General features: G+C 34.2%; 1 protein-coding gene across 3 annotated transcripts in view; it reads left to right on the top strand.

Annotated features, from left to right (window-relative positions):
- CRACR2A (calcium release activated channel regulator 2A) overlaps positions 1-20,238 on the top strand; it is a 301,039-nt gene that overhangs the window by 188,824 nt on the left and 91,977 nt on the right. For all 3 annotated transcript variants that reach the window (XM_031939179.1, XM_031939181.1, XM_012550790.3), the window contains 2 exons: positions 5,383-5,473; positions 12,674-12,769. In XM_031939179.1, the coding sequence (XP_031795039.1) occupies positions 5,383-5,473; positions 12,674-12,769 (187 nt within the window). The remainder of the gene's footprint in view (positions 1-5,382; positions 5,474-12,673; positions 12,770-20,238) is intronic.

Genomic DNA, 20,238 nt, shown 5'->3' on the forward strand with positions numbered 1-20,238 from the left:
AGTATTCCAGTTTTTCTGTTGTCTTGGCTACAACAACTATTTATTTCTTTATAACAAAGGTTTATAATGAGTTTTTCCTTCTTTTTCCCTAGTCTTCTTGCTATCCTAACTTTAAGAAGCTGATGCAACACTGTGGAGAAATAATAATACCCTTTCCACCTGTTGGGTCTCTCTAAAGGTTGTGATTATTTGCTGAAGATTAATAGGTTCTTCTAATTTATAGTTATTCAGTACTTGTCATTGCTTTTACTACCCATCATACTTTTCTTTGGCAAATTCTATTTCATTGTAGCTTAAAAGATCATTAAAAAACTTTTTTTCTCCATGCAAACAGCTGCTGTAATATATGTAACAGTTATTGAAGCATACTTTCTAAGTGCTACTACTTTTGCATGTTTCCTTGGAATACTATTATTCTTTCTTAAAAGCCAAAAAATGAAAATCATAAAAAATAGAAACATATGCATATAGGATGAAATTCTGTATTTATTTGACAAAAAATTAACAGATGTGCATGCTGTCTTGATCCAGTTTTATCTGGTCAAGTTTTATCTGAACCAGCAGAAGCATATACACAAGGCTATATATTTCAAAATAAGACCATATGAAAATTATTGCTTTTTCCAAGTATTTTCTATATCACTGTATGGGCTAACAATATGATTGACTAAAGGATCATCCATATTTTCTGGAAGTCATAAAAAGCAGGAGCAAGTTCTTTGATAGATAAGAACAATGCCAGCCATGGAGGAAGAACCCAGTTTTAGAGGAGAAATTACTTTTCCTCTCCCCTTTGTACCTCTTCCAGAGTGCATCTTCTACATAGCTACCAAATTTATATGAAGGTACATACACCTTTGTGTATGTACATACACTTTTATCCCCAAAATTGCAGTGATATCCCATTACTTATGAATTAAACACAAAATCCTCAGCCTGTGCTTAAAGCCTTCCAAAATCTGGTTCCTAACTACCTCTCCCATTTTATTTCATATTGCTTCCCTTCACATTGTTTACTTGAATAAATAGTTATCCCCTCTGTACACAACATTCCATATTTTGCTCTCGTGCCTTTCCATGTCTGGAGTGCATTCACTCCTCATGGAGATCTTAGTTTCCTTCAGCACTCAGGTCAGATTCTACCTTTTTATATAAGTCCCTTTCTAGAACTTCATAATTATTAATGCTCTTTCCCTCTTCAAATTACCTTTAAATAGAAAATGAGCTGAAGACACTGAGGTACAGAACTACATGGCTTGTGGAAAAGGCTTTTTCAGTTACAGTAAGATGACATCCTTGTAGGCAATATGGGAATATCTTTTATGCTGAATGTTTAACAAAAAATTTCTTAACTTTTTCAAAGAAGCCCATTTATATCTCTGCTGTGTTTCAATGACTTTTAAAAATTACTAGTTATTATGTTTATCACAAGATTACACTAATATCAGAGTTTTAATAAAAATATTTATAGAGTACTTGGACTATTATTTGATTTGGATAGTGGTTGTAATACCAATAAAATTGGTATATTTTGAAATGTTTAATATCAATAATATCAAGTAAAACTCTACTATTTTTGTGAGACAGGCTTATCACTTGTTGCTTTCTTTCCATTTACCTTGAAAACAGTTTTAAATGTAAACAAATTTTGAACAGAGAGAAAAAAGAAATTACCTTTTCTGTACTCATTTACATATATATACATATGTCTCTCTCTCTCTGTACATATATATATGTATGTATGTATGTATGTATCATACCAATATAATATACCAATATCATACCAATATCATACCAATATCCATTGGTATCACACCAATAAAATATAAGCTCTTTAAGGACTACCATTGCTTTTTGAATCCCCAGTGCCTACATACAAACTTTGATCTTGTAAAGCAGAAATGGTATCATCATTTTTTAAATTTTCAAATATTTGTTCACTGATTCGGAAGCCTACCTTGCTGTACTGAACACACGTCAATTCAATTCAGCCTTTTAAAAAATGTAAACTATGAGCAAGTTATTATGCTAGAAGCTAAGAATAAAAAAGCAAAAATGAAACTCTTCCTGACTTAACAGTCTACTGAAGGGTGTAATGCAAGTTATTTGAAGAGCAGAAGACTTCATTCTAATGCTTAAATAGGAGAAGATTAAAGAGACTTTAACAGTGGCAGTAGCACCTAGCCAAAACTTGAAAGAAGACGAACATCCTGAGGGGCAGAGATGAAGAGAAAGTTCATGATGGGGATTTTGGAGCTAAATGTAACTACCTGGAGGCAGATAGGTTGATTTCTGGGATACAGCTTGTCTAGTAGTTTGTCCATTATGGAGACTTTGAAGAATGAAGTATTTTTAAATAGTATTAAAAAAATCATTTGAAGTCAAGATTAGGAGGGCTTTAGTGGGTCAGAAGTGATAGGTAGTCACTGAAGTTTTCTGAGCAGGAAAATAATATGATAATATGATAAATAATGATGATGATACGTTAGGAAAATTATTTTAGTAGCCTATGAAAAAGGGAAAGAATAAAAATTAGGGAACCTAATTACGAATCTATAGCAATAATCTAGTTGAGAAGTGGGAAAAGGCTGAACTAGTGTTTGTTGAGGGAAGAATTCATGCAAGAGATTTTGTACAGATGGAATCAGGATTTGGCAACTGACTGAATATGGTGGATAAGTGAGGAGTTAGAGATGATTCCAGAATTCTAAGTCTGGGTCACTTTGAGGGTTGTGGTTCTTTTGGTAGAAATGGGCACATTTGGAAGAAAAACAAGGGTAGAAATAGAAAGATACAGAGATAGAGATAGAAATATAGATCTCTGTCCATATATATGTGTGTGTGTGTATACAAATATATACACATATATGTAGATTTTATATACATACTAACTGTATACATGTATATATACATATATACACACATATATATGTATATACATACACACACATATTAACTGAGAGGCAACTGATCGTGCAGTGATAGAGAGCTGAGTCAGGAAGACTCGAGTTCAAATGTAGCCTCAAATGCTTATTAGATTTGATTCCCTAAACAAGCTAATAAATCTCTGCTAGCCTCAGTTTTCTCAACTATAAGATGGGGATAATGATATTACCCACCTTGTAGAGTCCTTATAGAGAATCAAAGGAAGAAATATTTCTGAAAAGTATTTAGTATAATATCAGTCACATTATAAGTGGCTATGTAAATACTTATTCCTTTTCCTTCCCTCCATCTCTATTGGAATAATCTTTATACCTATGGAAGTTGATAAGATCAATAAGGAGAAAATTCAGAGAGAGAGAAAAACAATATAAACCAGAATAAAGCCTTTCTTAGGATATGGCAGATGTGTTATAATGCCCAAAAGGATGCTGAAAAGGATCGATCAAACAGATAAAAGTAGATTAAGTAGAGACTATATCTAGAAGATCAAGAAAGGCAAGACCATTCAAGATCATGGCAGGATCAAAAGTTATAAGAAGGCACGTAGGTTGATAACTGAGAAAAGGTCATTGGAGTTGGCAATAAAAGATTGTTAACCTTGAAGAATGCAGTGAAGTGGTAGGATTTATGTTTCTCAGCCATAGAGAAATAAATGAGTGGCTATTGGGGAAGTGAAGATAGAGTAGAGAATACTTTCTAGGAACATGGTAGAGAAAAGGCAAAAAGATAAAGGATAACAAAGGGATAGGCACTGTCAGGTGAAGGTTATTGTTATAATTTTTAATAATGGAAGAAACCTGAGTATGTTTGCAAGCAGCTGGGAATAAATAAGTAGAAAGGAGAGACTGAAGATTAGAGAAGGAAGAGAAAGAATGATCTAGTAGACAAACTCCAATTGGAGATGGGATCAAAGGCAGAAATGTTAGGTTTGACAGAAGAGGATTTGTGCATTGCTTAAAGACTACCGTAAAGAAGAAGAGGATGGGTGAAGATGTAGAAGGAAGTTTTTTGTTTTTTTTTAATACAGACCAGGGAAAGAGACAGAGAGTGAGAAACAGAGAGACAGTGATCCTGAAGCAAGAGGGAGAGGAGAGGAGAAAAAGCAATGTAACAACAAAAGCAATATGTAACAACAATTATTGTTTATCCATTTTTGAAGACCAATGACTTCATGGGATGATGTATTGATTTGCATATAAATTGGATTAAGTGAGGAAGAGTTGCACAAAGCCATCAGCTTCACACTCTCTTCCTGAGTGATAAAAGTCTAGTGGCAGGACATAAATCAGGATGACTAGTGATGACCCAGATTGCACCAAGTGACCTTGGTGTCTTTGATGTCTGACCAGCCTCTAAGGGACTTGGACACTTTCATGGCTGTTGGAATAAATTGTTCTCATCCACCCATTCTGAAGGGGCTAGTTTTCATATGCTTGGAATAGACCACTTCCCACCCCACTCAATTCATTGATGGGTTAAAAGTCTGTTGGTTACCCTCAATCTTGTTTAGCACATTTGCTGAGACAGTTTGCTGGGATTTGGTCACCATGAATGCTGCAGTTTCTTGGAGCCACAGGTGAGAATTGGGTGAATCAGACATCAAAAGTGGAAAACATCTGTGAAAAGGGCTCAGCAAGCCCTCACATAAGAAATGCTAGTACTCTTGAATGCTTCATACATCCTATATATTCCCATATTTGGGAATACAAATACAAGCTAAAGAAAAGTAGTCCTTGCCTTCAGAGAGCTTAATTCTAATAGGGTGGTAAGGTGAGGAAGAAAAACAATACATAAAAAGAAGCTGAGGGTAATGGGAGGTGAAAAGTTAGCAGCTGAGTCAAATAAACAAGGCTGGCATGGTGGGGAAGCTTGTGGAAGATGACTTTTATTTTCTTAGTAAAGTAGGTGAGTCCTGTAATGAGTAAGGAGAATGTGGAGAGTGACTAAAATAGTTTGAAGAGAAGAAGCCATCTTTAAAAACTATGATAAAGAAAAGAGGAATAAAAATATTGCCATGCTATAGTGTGTGCTTAGGAAATATCAGATAGCATGAAATTATATTTTGTGTCCATGCTCATTGTCAGTGTCTAATAAATGTTTATCGACTCAATGGTAAGTTGTCCAGTAATTGCATATTTTCATTGGTAGTAGAAGTTACCATACTAGGAGTTTATAGAATTGATAAAATCACAGGACAGAACCCCTCTCCCCCCCAAAAGTGTATTATATCTAATTTGCATCACTATATAATATGTGCCTTTTTTGTTGATTTAGAATTGAGTTTCCCTCTTGGCTGAAACAAAACTCCTACATTCACCAATTACACTCTCTGCTTTTAAATCAGTTATGTCTCCCAAATTACATATGTTATATATGTAAAGTGACAGTACCCTCAGTATAGATTTAGTCAAAAACCACTTTTTACCATCTGTTTAGGAAAATTGCTACATATGATGAAGAAGTTCAGCATCTCTATGAGGAAATGGAGCAGCAGATAAAAAATGAGAAGGAACAATTTCTTCTAAAGGTAAGTAGCTGAGCTTAAAAGAACAAATTGAGGATTTAAAATTTTTATTATCCCTTACAGATTGCCAATAAATCAACCATTTCTTAAATTCCTACTATGTGCCAGTCACTAGAGATAAAAAACAAAAAGAGTTATTCCTGCCTTCAGGGAGCTTACAATCTGGTCTATGACATTTACAAATATGAAAATATGAATAAATATAAAAATATACAAAGCAAATCTTAGAGTAGGTGGATGCTAGTAATGAGGGAGACTAGAAAAAACCTTATGTTGGTACTTGATGGTACTTGAGCTGAGCTATGAAGAAAACTCATCGTGTTTTTTTCATGAGCAAAGGTAACATACTTTTTATTTTATTTTTTAGCATTTTAAAAGTTATAAAGCAAAACCTTGTAAAATAGTACAGGTTATTTTGTTGTGTTTTTTCCTAAATGAGTAAAGAAATTGAGATTTAGAAAATATAAATAACTTTCCCATGATAACTTAGATAATAAGTGGCCAAGGATTTGAACCCAAATTTCCTAACTTTAGTTTCAACCTTCTTAGCAGTATACCACATTGTCTCTCAATAGACCAGGATTATAAATTTAGACCTGGAAAAACTACTTAAAAACATCTAGTCCAACCCTTTCTTTTGCAGCTGAGAAAACTATGACTGAAATGTTCATTCAGAAACAACAAAGCTTCTTAAACTGTGGACTGCATATGAGGTCACCTAACTGAATGCAGGAATCACAAAATTATGATTACATGACCCAGGGTCATGTAAAATTTTCTTAAGCATAAAGGAGTCATGAATGAAAAAAAATTTAAGAAGCCCTGCTATACAGCACAGTATATAACTCACTTTGCAAAATTTAAAGTGTTTTATAAATATCTGCTGTTATTATCACTATTATTATGGAGTCTTGACCCAAGAGTGAGGAAGAAGCCCATGATGTTCTTGAACAGAAAAGAGATAATTTTAAAGAAAAATAAGAGTAAATTGTATCAGGAAAAAAGTATGATTGGAAAAGATTATTAATCACATGGTAAAGGATTTAGGTGGATGGCTTAGAGGTATCACAAGAATGCTTTTGATGTTAGGAGAAAGAATAAGGCCTCCAATATATTGAGTAGATCTCCTTTGGTGAATTTAGGATAGAGGATGTTCTGTGCAAGGGATGCACAGAACAGGCAAGTACCATTGGGTTGTGATTTGCATCATTGGAGAAAATGTCTAAATTAATGAGGTCATGCATTCATTTGACCTTTTGATTATTATTATTGCTATTATTATTAGTGTGCTTCTTATCACACATAATAAATGGTAGAGTTTTATTTATTAGCATTATTGTTAACTCATATCAGACAGATAATAAACCCTAGAGTTAGGATTTAAATCCAAGCCTTTTGATTTCAAATCTATTCTAAAAAAAGATCCTTTTCTTTAAATCATGCTTTGGGTGACTACACCAAGAAATCTAAATCTCTATGAGAAAATTCTAGTCATAGTCTATGGCACCACTAAAATTAAGGCAGAGTTTATAACATTGTTCTCTGCTCCCTACCCACTCCTAGGCTTTAAAACACAACCAGAAAATTCTGTCTGCATCTAGACCCTCAGTTTGGCTGCATGAGTAAACCATAGTCAAAACCCACACTCTCATTGACAAAACCCATTGCAGAAGGATCTTCTGGGACTGGTAATCCTGATTGGCAGACTCCACGCTGCTTCTTTTATCTCAAATGGGCAGATTCACTGTGAGACCAGGATTTCCTGAGTTATTGCCTGTAACCCATAGGCTTTAGCAGCTTAGTCAAACATAGGCCCTTGTGAATAATCACTAATACTAAAGGCAAATTTACAAGAAGTATAGAGGGAAGGAGGAAGCAATTAAAATACAAATAAGTGTTATTTAAGATAATAGGAACCTGACCGGACTCACTTCAACTTTTCTCAGTTCCCTCCCTCTGTCAACTTCCTTTTAAACATGATATCTGTGAAACTGACTGGATTGGGTGGTTATGTTTTTTTAATGCAAGTAGTAAGTATTCTGAAACACTGCTAAAAAGCATGCATAGGTTTGGGGAGAAGGGATAAAGTAGGGATGAGAAGGTGGGTGAGGAAGGACACCATGTTTTGTTATTGAGAATTTTCAAGTTCTTAGACTAGTCTCCATTTTTTTCCATCTTAAACCATAGGATTAGTTTCTAGGAAGAAGTGGGAGAAGAGAGGAGGAAAAAAGAATACTTATTTCTTTAAGCATCATGGGAATTTGGGATAGAGTATGGGAAGAGAAAAAGTAATAGTTCCCTTGAATTTTTGGTTTGGCCACAATCCTGGCTAGGAAAATGCAGAAAATTTTTGTGAATACTTTTATAGGGAATCATGGTTTGGGAGTGCCAAACAATGACATTGGCATTAAATTATGTAGTGGGAGGAGGAGAAGCAGGAGCACATTGGTGTCTGCTGCTGTAATGGTCCACCGGAGCTCAATGTCATTGTTTCTCAGCTCAGTTCCATGTTGGGTCTGCTATCCCAGTCTTGCTTTCTAGAAAAACATTTACAAGCTGCAACATGTCTAGCTGAGGGTATAATGATAGGGGACTTCAAGGTCCTGCCTATGAGAGTCAATTAAATGAAATGGGTATGTTTAGCCTGGAGAAGAGAAAAACTCCAGGTCATGGAGCTGCCTTCCAGTATTTGAAGGGCTATCATACAGAACAAAATTCTGAATTTGCTCTCTTTGTCCCCAGAGTGCAAAATGAGTAGCAATCAGTAAAAATTGTTGTAATGTCCAGGCTAGCTTTCTCGAGGATCTCTCTGGAGTCTGGAGTCTGAGCTCTAGCTCGAGCATACTCCTACTCAAGTCTCTCTCTAGTCTGCTTATTTCATGTCCTCTCAGCCCTTATGTATCTTAGTACAATTGCATCACTACAGCACACTGAACATGTGTCAACTGTAGACTCATTACATCACACAAAATACTAAATATATGTAAACTAGAGAACCATCATCTCATCAATCACACTGAATCTGCTGTAAGTATCCTTGTTTCTAATAGAACACAGGTGATCATGCCCTCCTTAACTTCTTAGGAAAAGGTGTGAACAGCAAGGGAAATATGGAACCAAACCAGATATTGTCAGTGGGTTTCCTCTGGGTTAAAGGGTCTTATACCTTACCCAGAGTTCCCCCACTATCTGCAGCCCTTCACAAATTGTAAAGGACAGATTTAGGTTTAATGTAAATTCAGTTTAATTAACAGACATCAGATAAGGCACTGTGATAGAACCACCAAGAAAAAAACAGGATAGTTTATCATGTATAGGATGAGATACACTAAGAAGGTACAATGTCTGCACAGAGAAGATACAATGTCTGCAATATACTTTGAGGATGAGAGCCTTTTAACAATTGAGGATCAGGAAAGACTATATAGAAAGGGATACATGAGTTGAATCTCTAATGAAAGAAGGAATTTATTCTAAGAAGAAAAGGTAAGGAGCAAGTGCATTCCAGGCATAAGGTACTATCAGATTGCAGATGGAAAAGAGTTGAGGGGAAAACTATTGGCCAATTTTCTTGAAACAGTACTTAAAGGGAGCAATATGCAATAGCTAGAAAGGTAGGTTGGATCAAATTTATGAAGGGCTTTAAATCCCAGGCTGAAATCTTTATATTCTATCCTGGAGGCAGTAAAGAGGCATTTTAAGCTAAGGAATGGCTTATTCCTCAGGAAGATAATTTTGGTAACTATGGGTCAGCTAGATTGAAAAGGGGAGAGAATGGAAAAAAAGTATATCGGTTTGGAGGTAGGGTTTTTTTTTGTTTTGTTTTGTTTTGTTTTTACAAATAATCCAGGCAAAAGATAGTAAAGGTCTGAGCTAATATAACTGTCATGTGAGTGAATAAGGGACAGATGGGAGAAATGTTGTAGACTTATAAGGTGCTTCAAATTTTGTCAAGTGCTTTACAAATTTCATCTCATCTGATCCTCACACTAACTCTGGGAACTAGATACTATTATAACCCCCATTTTACAGTTGAGTAAACTGAGACAAAAAGGTAAAATGATTTGCCTTGGGTCATGTAATTAGTAAGTGTGTGAAGCAGGATTTGAATTCAGGGTTTCCTGATGCCCGATCTATCACTCTAACTCCAGATAGCTGCAGGAGAGATAAAGTTGAGGAGTTGGCAATTCAAGTCACCAGTTTCTTTTTTTTTTTAAATTTTTATTAAAGCTTTTTATTGACAAAACATATGCATGGGTAATTTTTCAATACTGACTCTTGCAAAGCCTTTTGTTCCAAATTTTCCCTTTTTTCCCCCCACCTCCTCCCCTACATGGCAGGTAGTCCAATACATGTTAAATATGTTAAAATATTTGTTAAATCCAATATATGTATACATATTTATACAGTTATTTTGCTGCACAAGAAAAATCAGATCAAGAAGGAAAAAAAACTGGAAAGAAAATAAAATGTAAGCAAACAACAACAGAGAGAGTGTGAATGCTACATTGTGGTCCACACTCAGCTTCCACAGTCCTCGCTTTGGGTGTAGATGGTTCTCTTTATCATTGAACAAGTGGAATCGGTTTGAATCATCTCACTGTTGAAGAGAGCCACGTCCATCAGCAATTCAACAATTTCTAAGTAATTATTCAATAGTTGCAAAACACCATTGTAAAATTTTGAATGCAAGAACAAAAAAATGCTCATTGCTTTCAATGAGATTGTTTTCTAATGTGTAGGTTGTTTGGTAAAGGAAGAGAGAAGTATTAAGGATGACTCCAAGGTTGCAAACGTAGGTTTGTCAATCAATAAACATGTATTAAATGTCTACAATTATATGGACCAGGTGTGAGGCAGGTAGGTGGATAGAGCACTGAATCTGGAATTAGGAAAAATTGAGCTGTGTTATCCTGGACAAGTCATTCAATCTTGTTTACCTTAGTTTTTTCATTTATAAAATGAACTGGAGAAGGAAATGCTAAAAACACTCCAATATCTCTGCCAAGAAAACCCTAAATGAAGTCCCGAAGAGTTGGAAATGACTAAACAAAAATTTATCCAGAGGCAAAAGAAAGTGCCTATTTTTAAGGAGCAAAAAGTTAAATCTGGGTTCAGCTATTGTAGTTTTATGTCTCTTCACTATAGCAGGGGCTTATGCCTAATACCTGCCTTGCATTTGTAGAGTGATGCATACTCTGGGGACTGTCTTCACATTTATTTCATTTGATGAGGTCAGGGTATGATCTAATGTACTGGATTTTGAATCTGAGGAAAAGTAATTTGCAATGGAGACAGTAATCAAAGGATCCTGGAGTCAAAGGACCTGGGTTTACTTCCTATTTCTGATACTACATGTGTCATATAGGAAAAATCATTTAAATTTCCTTAGCCTCATTTTCCTAATCAGTAAAGTTAAAATGCTGCACTAGATGATCTTTAAGACCTTTCTCAACTACAGCTTTTTGATTCAGTTACAATTCTGTGGGCTACGAAGGTCAGATATTATTATTCCCATTTTTCAGATGGGGAAACTGAGACTTTTATTTCATGGTGTATTCAAGTCTATGTTTCATTAATAAAGGTGTGGGCTTAGAATCAAGGTAAGGATTTAAACAGCATCTGCCTAAAGTCTTTAGAGTGGGTTCAGGCTGGGAAAGGTGTTATAGTGAAAGGCTTGCTAGTGGTCAGGAGATCAGAGTTCAACACACTAATAGGTTTCTATTGTTAGACTATTATTATGTTGCTGTCTTACTCCCTTAGGAGAATGTAAACCTAACAGAGTAGGGGATGTTTTTATCTTAACTTTTTATTTCCTTCAATGCTTAGCATAGATCTGCAACATGAATTGTTCTTTTGGTCTTCATTTTGTTATGTTGTGGTTTCATTTTTGCTACTTAACTAATTATGTGGTTCTGGCAATTAAATTTGCCTCATTTGATCATTAAAAAGGGAAAACTACCCACATGTGCAAAAATGTTTGGAGCAGTCCTTTTTGTAGTGGCAAGAAACAGAAATTGAGTGGATGCACATTATTTGGGGAATGGCTGAATAAGTTATGTATATGAATGTAATGGATTATTGTTTTATAAGAAATGGTGAGCAGGCTGATTTCAGAAGAGCTTGAAAAGATTTACATGAACTGATACTAAGTGAGCAGAACCAAGAGAACATTGTACACAGCAATAACAAAATTATGTGATGATCAGCTGTGATGGACTTGCTCTTTTAAACAAAGAGGTGATTCAAGACCCTTCCAATAGACTTGGATGGAAAGTGTCATCCTTATGCAGAGAGAAAACCATGGAGAATAAATGTGGATCTCAAAGTGTAGTATTTTCACCTTTTGTTGTTATTTGCATGTTTTTTTTTCATTCTCATGATTTTTTTTCTTTTTTGACCTGATTTTTCTTGTGCAGCATGATGGATATAGAAATATCTTTAGAAGAATAGCACATGTTTAACTTATATCAGATTGCTTGCTCCCTTGGGGATGGGGGAGGAACACAAAATTTTGCAAAGGTAAATGTTGAAAAAATATCTTTTCATGTATTTGGAAAAATAAAATACTATTAAAAAAAGAAGAAAATAAATTTGCCTCATTTGACCTTAACTGCCTCAAAAAACAAAGTGAAAAAATTGAACTATGGATTCAAAGAATATTCACTGTGGAGTGAGAGGATGTTGTTTGGTCATTTTTCAGTCATGTCCATATCTTTGTGATCCTGTTTGGGATTTTCTTGGCAAAGATACTAGAAATGTTTGCCAATTCCTTCTCTAGCTCATTTGACAATTAAAGAAACAGAGGTAAACTTAAGTTACTTGCCTAGGATCACACTGTTAAGAAGAGTCTGAGTCCAGAGTTGAACTCATGAAGATTTTTCCTAATGTCAGGACCATTACTATGTGCCCTATGGCACCACCTACCTGCCTGAAGTGAGAGGACCTGGGTTCACATCCTTCCTCTAACACTTCCTACCGTTGTTTTTAGGCAAGTCATTTAAAGTTCTTTAACCGACGTTTCCTCATTTTTAAAATGAGGAGGGTGGAATAGATGGCCTCTGAGCCCACTTGTTCCAAATATAAAATCCTATGACTAGATGATTTCTAATATTCCTTTTAATTCTGGCTGATTCTTTCAATCTCAGCCCATCTCTTACCAAGCTGTGTTTGGATTTCATTTTTGCCTATTTTTTTGGACAGGACATAAAGAGATTTCAGTGCCAGAGTCAGGAGCTGGAACAAAAGCTGGTGTCAAAGGAACAGGAGCTGGAACAGCTTGTCCAGAAGCAGAAACGGGTATTTCACACCATTTCCTACAGAATAACACATACATATATATACATCATTCTATTATACTCCCCTACCTCTCTGATCTTCTCTGGACCATGCACTTAATATATATATATATATATATATATATATATATATATATATATATATATACATATACATAATACATATACATATATATATATATATTCATATTCATTCTGGAAGCTTCCATTTATCTGTCAAAGTGAAAATCTTTGAAATCATAGGTAATCAAGTGAACATTAATTCTCCAATTCCAGGAGCAGAACTTGGAAAAATTGCTCTAGATTTCCCATGAGATAATATTAGGCATTATCCTTTCTTTCCCCATTTGCATTTTTTCCGTTATGATTAATAAACATGAACATTTTACTATATAAAGAATAAAAGAAAATTGTATATGACATCATGAATTTCTATTATGTAATTTTTGTAGTGTATGTTAAATTTAGCAGAAAAGAGCCTTTTCTGTTATAGAAATCCTTCTTTCTGTAAAATAGCATAACAGTGGTAGCAGAATTGTACAATTTGTGTCTCCTTATGAACTTCTTTTGATTTTCTTTTGTTTTGAAAAATATTACTGATATTCTTTTTGGCATCTCTATCATTCCCTCTTCTCCCTGACCCATGGAAGACTCCTCTTATAACAAATACTCATTCAATATATTCATATTATAGTCAATATATACTTTTTTGTAGTATAATATAGTCAATATATCATAGTATATTATAGATGGCACAGTGGATAGAGTACTGGCCCTGGAGTCAGGAAGACTTCTATTTCTGAGTTCAAATCTGGCCTAAAACACTTCCTAGACCCTGGGCAAATCACTTAACCCTCTCTACCTCAGTTTCCTTGTCTGTAAAATGAACTGGAGAAGGAAATGGTAAACCACACTGGTATGTTTGCTAAGAAAACTCCAAATGGAATCATAAAGAATCAGACACAATTGAAAAATGACGAATTACAACCAATTGAATTACAATAAGCAAAACAAAGCAATACATTGCCTATGTTTGAAAATTCTTTTCTGATTTTATAACTCTGGTCCACCATCTCTGTGCCAAGAAATGGTTGGAATTACAACAGTTCTTTGAAATCATGATCATTGACTTCATTGAAGTTTTCTATAGTCTTTCAGAGTTGTTTCATCTTAAATTATTGTGGTCATTATGTAAACTCTTTTCCTGGTTCTTCTCAGTTTACTCTTTATCAGTTCACATAGGTCTTCCCAGATTTCTAAAAATCTGTTATAGTTATCATTTTTTCAAGTGAAATAACATGTCTTTACATTTTTATATCATATTTTATTTGGTCCTTCCCAAATTGATGGACATCCCCTTTGTTTTCAGTCCTTGGTGACTACAAAAAGTGCTACAACAAATACTTATTAGTGTATGTCCTTTCTCTCTGTTTTTGATTTATTAGTGGTATATGCCTAACAGTGATAACTCTGGGATATAGAGTTTACAGACATAGGGAATTTATTTCCAAATTGCTTTCAAGAAAGGTTGGAATAATTCACATTTTTATAGTAGTGTTTGTTCTCTCATATAGCTCCACCAAAAATCACCACTTTTCTTTCTTTTCATCATGTTTGCCAGTCTGATGTATAAAGTTACTTCAATTTCCATTTCATTCATTATTAGTGATTTGGAGTATTTTTAAAAATCTGGTTGTTGGTAACATTTTTTTTTAAATTTTGGTTTGACTTTTTACCTATTGGGGAATGACTCCTATTCTTGTATATTTGTAGACAGGGTTCACATAAGTCTTCTCAATCATTTTGAGATATTTAATAAGAACTTGGTTGGATATTGGAAAAGAGTAATTAAATCCATAGGATCTGATAGGTTCCCCACATGAGAGAATATAAGGGAGAAAAGAAAAACAAAGGACAGACTATTGAGGGACACCCATAATTAGTGGGCATGACCTGGATGAACATCTGGCAAAGGAGTCTGAGAAACAGTCATTCAGGTAGAAAAATCAGGAGAAAGCAGTGTCTTGAAAGCACAGAAAAAAGATAGTATCTCAGAGAAGACAGGGAAACATTGACAAAAACTACAAAGGAAACAAGGATAAAAATAATAAATTCTTATATCTTGTATATCAGATCTTTATCAGAGAAATTTGATGCAAAGAGTTTTCTCTCCAATTAAATATTTTTCTTCTTTAACTCTGTTGATCTTGCTAATGCAAAAGCTTTTCAGTTGTATTTGATTGTAGTTATCCATATTTCCTTTTTTGATCATCTCTGATCTTTATTTAATTAAGAATTCATTCTTTAACCATAATTGTAAAGGATATAGCCTTTCCTTTCCGAATTTGTTTATGATGTGACCTTTTGTATTTAACTCTTAAGTCCATTTGGGAGTTTAATGTGATATAACATGTAAGCTGTTAATCTAAATCTAATTTTTCCCAAACTGATTTCCATTTTTCCTAGAAGATTTTGCAAAATATAGAATCCTTACCCTTTCCTAAATTTACACAGAAAAACATATATATGTATATATATATATATATATATATACATATATATATTTAACTCATTGATCTGTTATAAGAAAGATGCTTTTGTATAACTTGCTTGCCATCTTAAAATGGGGGAAAGAAAGGAAGGGAGAACAAAATGTAAATAAAATATTATAAAAATAAATATTGAAAACCGTCTTTACATGTAATTGGAAAAATAAAGTACTTTTAAGTGGGAAAAATTAAAGTTTAAAAATGCTTTGAGAGACCCTAGAGGAAATGCACACAATGCCCATATCCAGCAATCAATTTTTCTGGTAGAGACTGTAGCCAAATTCAGTTGACCTTTAAGACTTCTTTAATTCTTCAGGACATAAGATTCTTAAAAGTCAATTGGTCCTGATAAAAATAACAAACTATATTAATAACAAAATTATATGTCTATATTAAGAGAAACAGAAAAGGTTTTGAATAAAATACATCATATTTCATTAAAAACATTAAAACATTTTAGAACAAATGGACCTTTCCTAAATATGGTGAACAACATCTGTCTTTTATTTAGAGAACTGTAGGAATTTAGGCATTGGCTTCTGACATCATTCAACTGAAACTGTTTTTCCAGTTACTAATGATCTTTTAGCTGTCAAACCAAATGGAATTTTTAAAGTTATCATCTTTCTTATTCTCTCAATAACCTTTGACACTGTCCATTCCCTTTCTTCTCATAGACATTCCTCTCTCTGGGTTTTCATGACACAATTCTCTACTTGTTCTCTTCTTACCTGAATAACCATTTTTCCTCAAGCTCCTTTGCTAGATCCTCATTAAGGTCATGTCAACTAAATGTCTCTTAGGGTCTGCCCTTTTTTCTTCTTCTCGTCTCCTTCTCTACTATTTCATTTGCTCAATTTGTCAGCTCCCATAGATTTAGGTACTCTCTTTTCACCTTTAACTAAGTTATCTATTGGACAACTCAATGTCCTTTAGACATATCAAACTTCACCATGTTTAAAATAGAACTCATCATCTTTCCTTTCAAACCTTTCCCTCTCCCAAGCTTCCCTATTATTTTCAAGAGTAGTACCATTGTCACAATCAATTTACAACCTCTGTATATTCCTCAACTCCTCACTCCCACTCACCCCACAAATCTAATCTGCTCCCAAGAGTTTTCATTTCTGTCTTCAGAATACCTCTCATTAAGTGCCCTTTTCTCCCCTCACACAGCCTCCAGCCTGGTATAGACCCTCATAACCTAATATCGGAATTGTTCTAATAACTTTCTAATTAGTCACTCTGCCTCAAGCATCTCTCCAATCACCTGCCTAACTAATCTTCTTAAAGTCCAAGTTTCATCATATCATCTATGCAATAATTTGCTGTGTCTCCATATCATCTCTAGGGACAAATATAGAATCCTCTGCTTGGGTTTTAAAATCCTTTACAAGTGAGACCCTTCCTACATTTTCAGTGTTCTTATACTTTACTTTTTGTACTCTAAACTGGTTTTCTTTCTGTTCATTTCTCATAGTGCTTCATTTCCCAACTCTATATATTTTCAATAAATTGGTCCCTCTTTCTGGAATGCTCCCTTTCTTCACGTATACCTTCTGGTTTCTTCAAGAATCATCTTAAATTCCACCTATGCCTTGTAGCATCTGAAATTATCTCCCATTTATATTACATGTATTTTATATGTAATGGTTGTTTGTATCCTGTCTCCCTCATTAGAATATGAATTTTCTAAGAGTAGCAATCATTCATCCCCCCTTTTTTTTTTGTACTTAGCACAATGCCTGGCATATAACAAAAACTTAATAAGTATTTGTTAATGATAGTTAAGGATAAAAATGGAAGAATCATGAATCAATTCAACCCTTCTTAAAAGTAATTTGGAAAATACTTGAAGAGTCATTAAACTGTGCATATCTTTTTATTGAATGATATCACTATCAGGCATGGACATCAAAGAAGTCAAAGATAGAGGAAAAGGATACACATTCAAATATTTAGAGTAGCACCTTTTTTTTGTAGCAAAGAACTAAAAACAAAGTTATTGTCCACCAACTGGGGAATAATTGAACAAATTATGGCATAAGAAAGTAATAGAATATTATTTTATAATAAGAAATGATGAAAGATATGTATTTAGAGACTTGGAAAAACTAAAAGGAACTGATTCACAGCAAAAACAAAATTTAGAGAATAATTTATACAATGACTATAACATTATTAAAAAAAACTTTGAAAGTGTTAAAAGCTATGATTAATTCAATAAACAATTATGACTCCAGAAGCCAGATGATGAAGCATACTTCCCACCTGTTGGCAGAGAAGCAATGGACTGGAGTTTCAGAATAAGATATATATTCTCAAACACATCCAATGTGAATTTATTTTGTTTGACTATACTCATTTGTTAAAAAAGAGTTTTTCTTTATTTGGGGGGAGGAGAGGAATGTACAAAAATAGAAGTGAGTAGCCATGAGTGATGCAAGAAAGAAAGAAAAAAGAAATAAATTAATATCAATTAAAGACACAGAAGAGAACAGAAAGAAATTAAGAAAGGGAAACAGAAAAGTTGGGGAAGTGTTGTATATTGTGTTAAGTTTAAGTATATTGTGTGTTAAGTTACATACATACACACATATTTAAAACCCAAGCTGTGCACAAAAGAAATTTATAGTTTCTCCTCTTTGTATGTGGGAAATGATTATGTTTGTCAATATTGAAATTCACTATATAACAAGAAAAGTGAGAGACAGCTAAGTGGCACAGTGGATAGAGCACCAGCCCTGAAGTGAAGAGAACCTGAGTTCAAATCTGGTCTCAAACATTTAAAAATTCCTATCTATGTGACCCTGGGCAAGTCACTTAATGCCAATTATTTCAGCAAAATGAAAAAAAAGAAAGAAAGAAAGAAAATTGAAAATTAAAGAAGTGTGATGTACCTTCTAAGTACAATTTATAATTTTGAATTTCAGGAGGAGCTATACATTAAAATTACCTAAAGAAAAAACATTTTTAGCAGGAAAAATAAGTCAATTAAACCAAAGCTCCTAACTTTGAATATTTGGTCAAGGAGGTTCCACAGATACTTGTATCTAATCCAGAGAAATAAGCCATGGAAGATCAGGAAAAAAACAAACAAACTTCACTATCTTTGCCAAGAAAGCTCAATTTTAGAGTTGAACACAACTGAAGATCAACATATATACATATACATATATATATATGTATACATTGTATGGGACGTAGACAAAAGCTATTCTCTGGGTCTTCATCTTTTATTCCAAATGTTTAGACAGAGGAATAAAAGGGCATCATCATTTAACATTTATTAAACATCTATTGTGTTTAGACTAGAATTAGACATAGCTGTAGATATATACAAGTCTAGGAAACTTCTGATTTTCTACATAACTCCACCAAAAATTCTAGAATGCTCACCTGAAACTTACAGTCTCAGACAGTTGTCTAGGGCTTTGAGATGTCAGGTGATGTACTCTTGGTCCCAGAATTAGTAGGTATCAGAGGCAGGCTCCAGATCCAGTTCTTCTCAATTCCATAGCAGGCCCTCATAGCAGGCCTTCATGATGTATGCTGCCCGTGGCATAGTACCAATTCTGGAACTATTTACCTTCCGAGGTTGTTGAGAGAAAAGCATTTTGTAAATCTTAAAGCTTAACAAAAATGCTACTTTTTGTTTTTCAAGTAAGTGCCCTTTGTAGATAGGAAGCTCTGGGAATAGCACTAGACTAAGTCATATGCTTGTTCTGTAGGTATGAATAGAGTATAGACAATTTCTTTACATCTTTGAGAGAACAATTTTTTTTGATCTGCAAAATGGGGGAGATAACACCTAGAATGCTGAACTTCCAGAATTGTGGTAAGGATTAAATGAAATAAACTATATATCATTTTAGGTAAAATGCTATTATTATTGTAAGGCAGTGACTAACTCACTTTCCCATGTGACACAGAAAAAAAAGTTCTGGATTATTGAGTCAGTGTAGGCTTGAGTCCTGACTGCTACTCACCAGCTGTGAGCACCTGATGTTAGCCAATTTGTTGGTCTGGTCTCAGATCTCTCCTTTGTAAAATTAGGGGATTGGACTAAATGGCCTCAATGAACCCATCTAGCCAACAATATGCTGGTATATATTTAACAACCAGTTTTCTGAGGGGATTTTAAGTTTAATCTCCAATCTTAACATTTTCTTTATTACTTTTTTGAGTCTAGACAGTCAATAAAATTTTTTTGAGTCTAATTTGTAGCATTTACCAATTTCTGAGATATAAATTGTCTACTAAAATTTAACAATTGGCATATACAAGCTAATACTAGCTAGCTTTAGCATGGCCCTGTTTCTAGCTCTAAATTCTGTGATGCTTTGAATCGAAGAAAATGTATATTCTATATCTTCATCTTTTTTTGCTAAGTCTCAGGGCAGAGGAAGATAATGGAATCATTGTACAACACATTAAATATCTACTATCTGAACTATACAATCTTCGGATGTCTAATATCTATTATGGTAGGAAGTGAGGGAGATAGAAAATATATGTGATATTTTTATTTCCCTCATAATATTTATATTTTAGCTGGTGAAAGAAGTTAGACACCAAAACAGATAACTAAAATACCTAATATCCCATAGCAGAGGACATTAGGGAAAGGCACAGTAGTGCATGAAATCTGAGGAGGGAAGCTGTAACAGAACAGAGAAAAGCCACAGAAGCTTTCTGGGAAAAGGTTCTTTAAAGGATGGGTCAGAATTTAGTAGTCATTGAAAAGGAGAAAAGTCATTCTAAGGGGTCAGTTTGAGCAAAGGCACAGAGGGGATGAGAGGACAGGGGAAGTTCAGGGAAGAAGGATGTTGTCCACTGCTTAATTTGCCTTTTCTGCAATTGGAAACATTTCCACTCTGGACAGATCCAGACACAATCTGTCTGGGCTTCAGTTTGAATA

The sequence above is a fragment of the Sarcophilus harrisii genome, chromosome 5 (genome assembly GCF_902635505.1).
Source record: "Sarcophilus harrisii chromosome 5, mSarHar1.11, whole genome shotgun sequence".
NCBI lineage: Eukaryota > Metazoa > Chordata > Mammalia > Dasyuromorphia > Dasyuridae > Sarcophilus > Sarcophilus harrisii.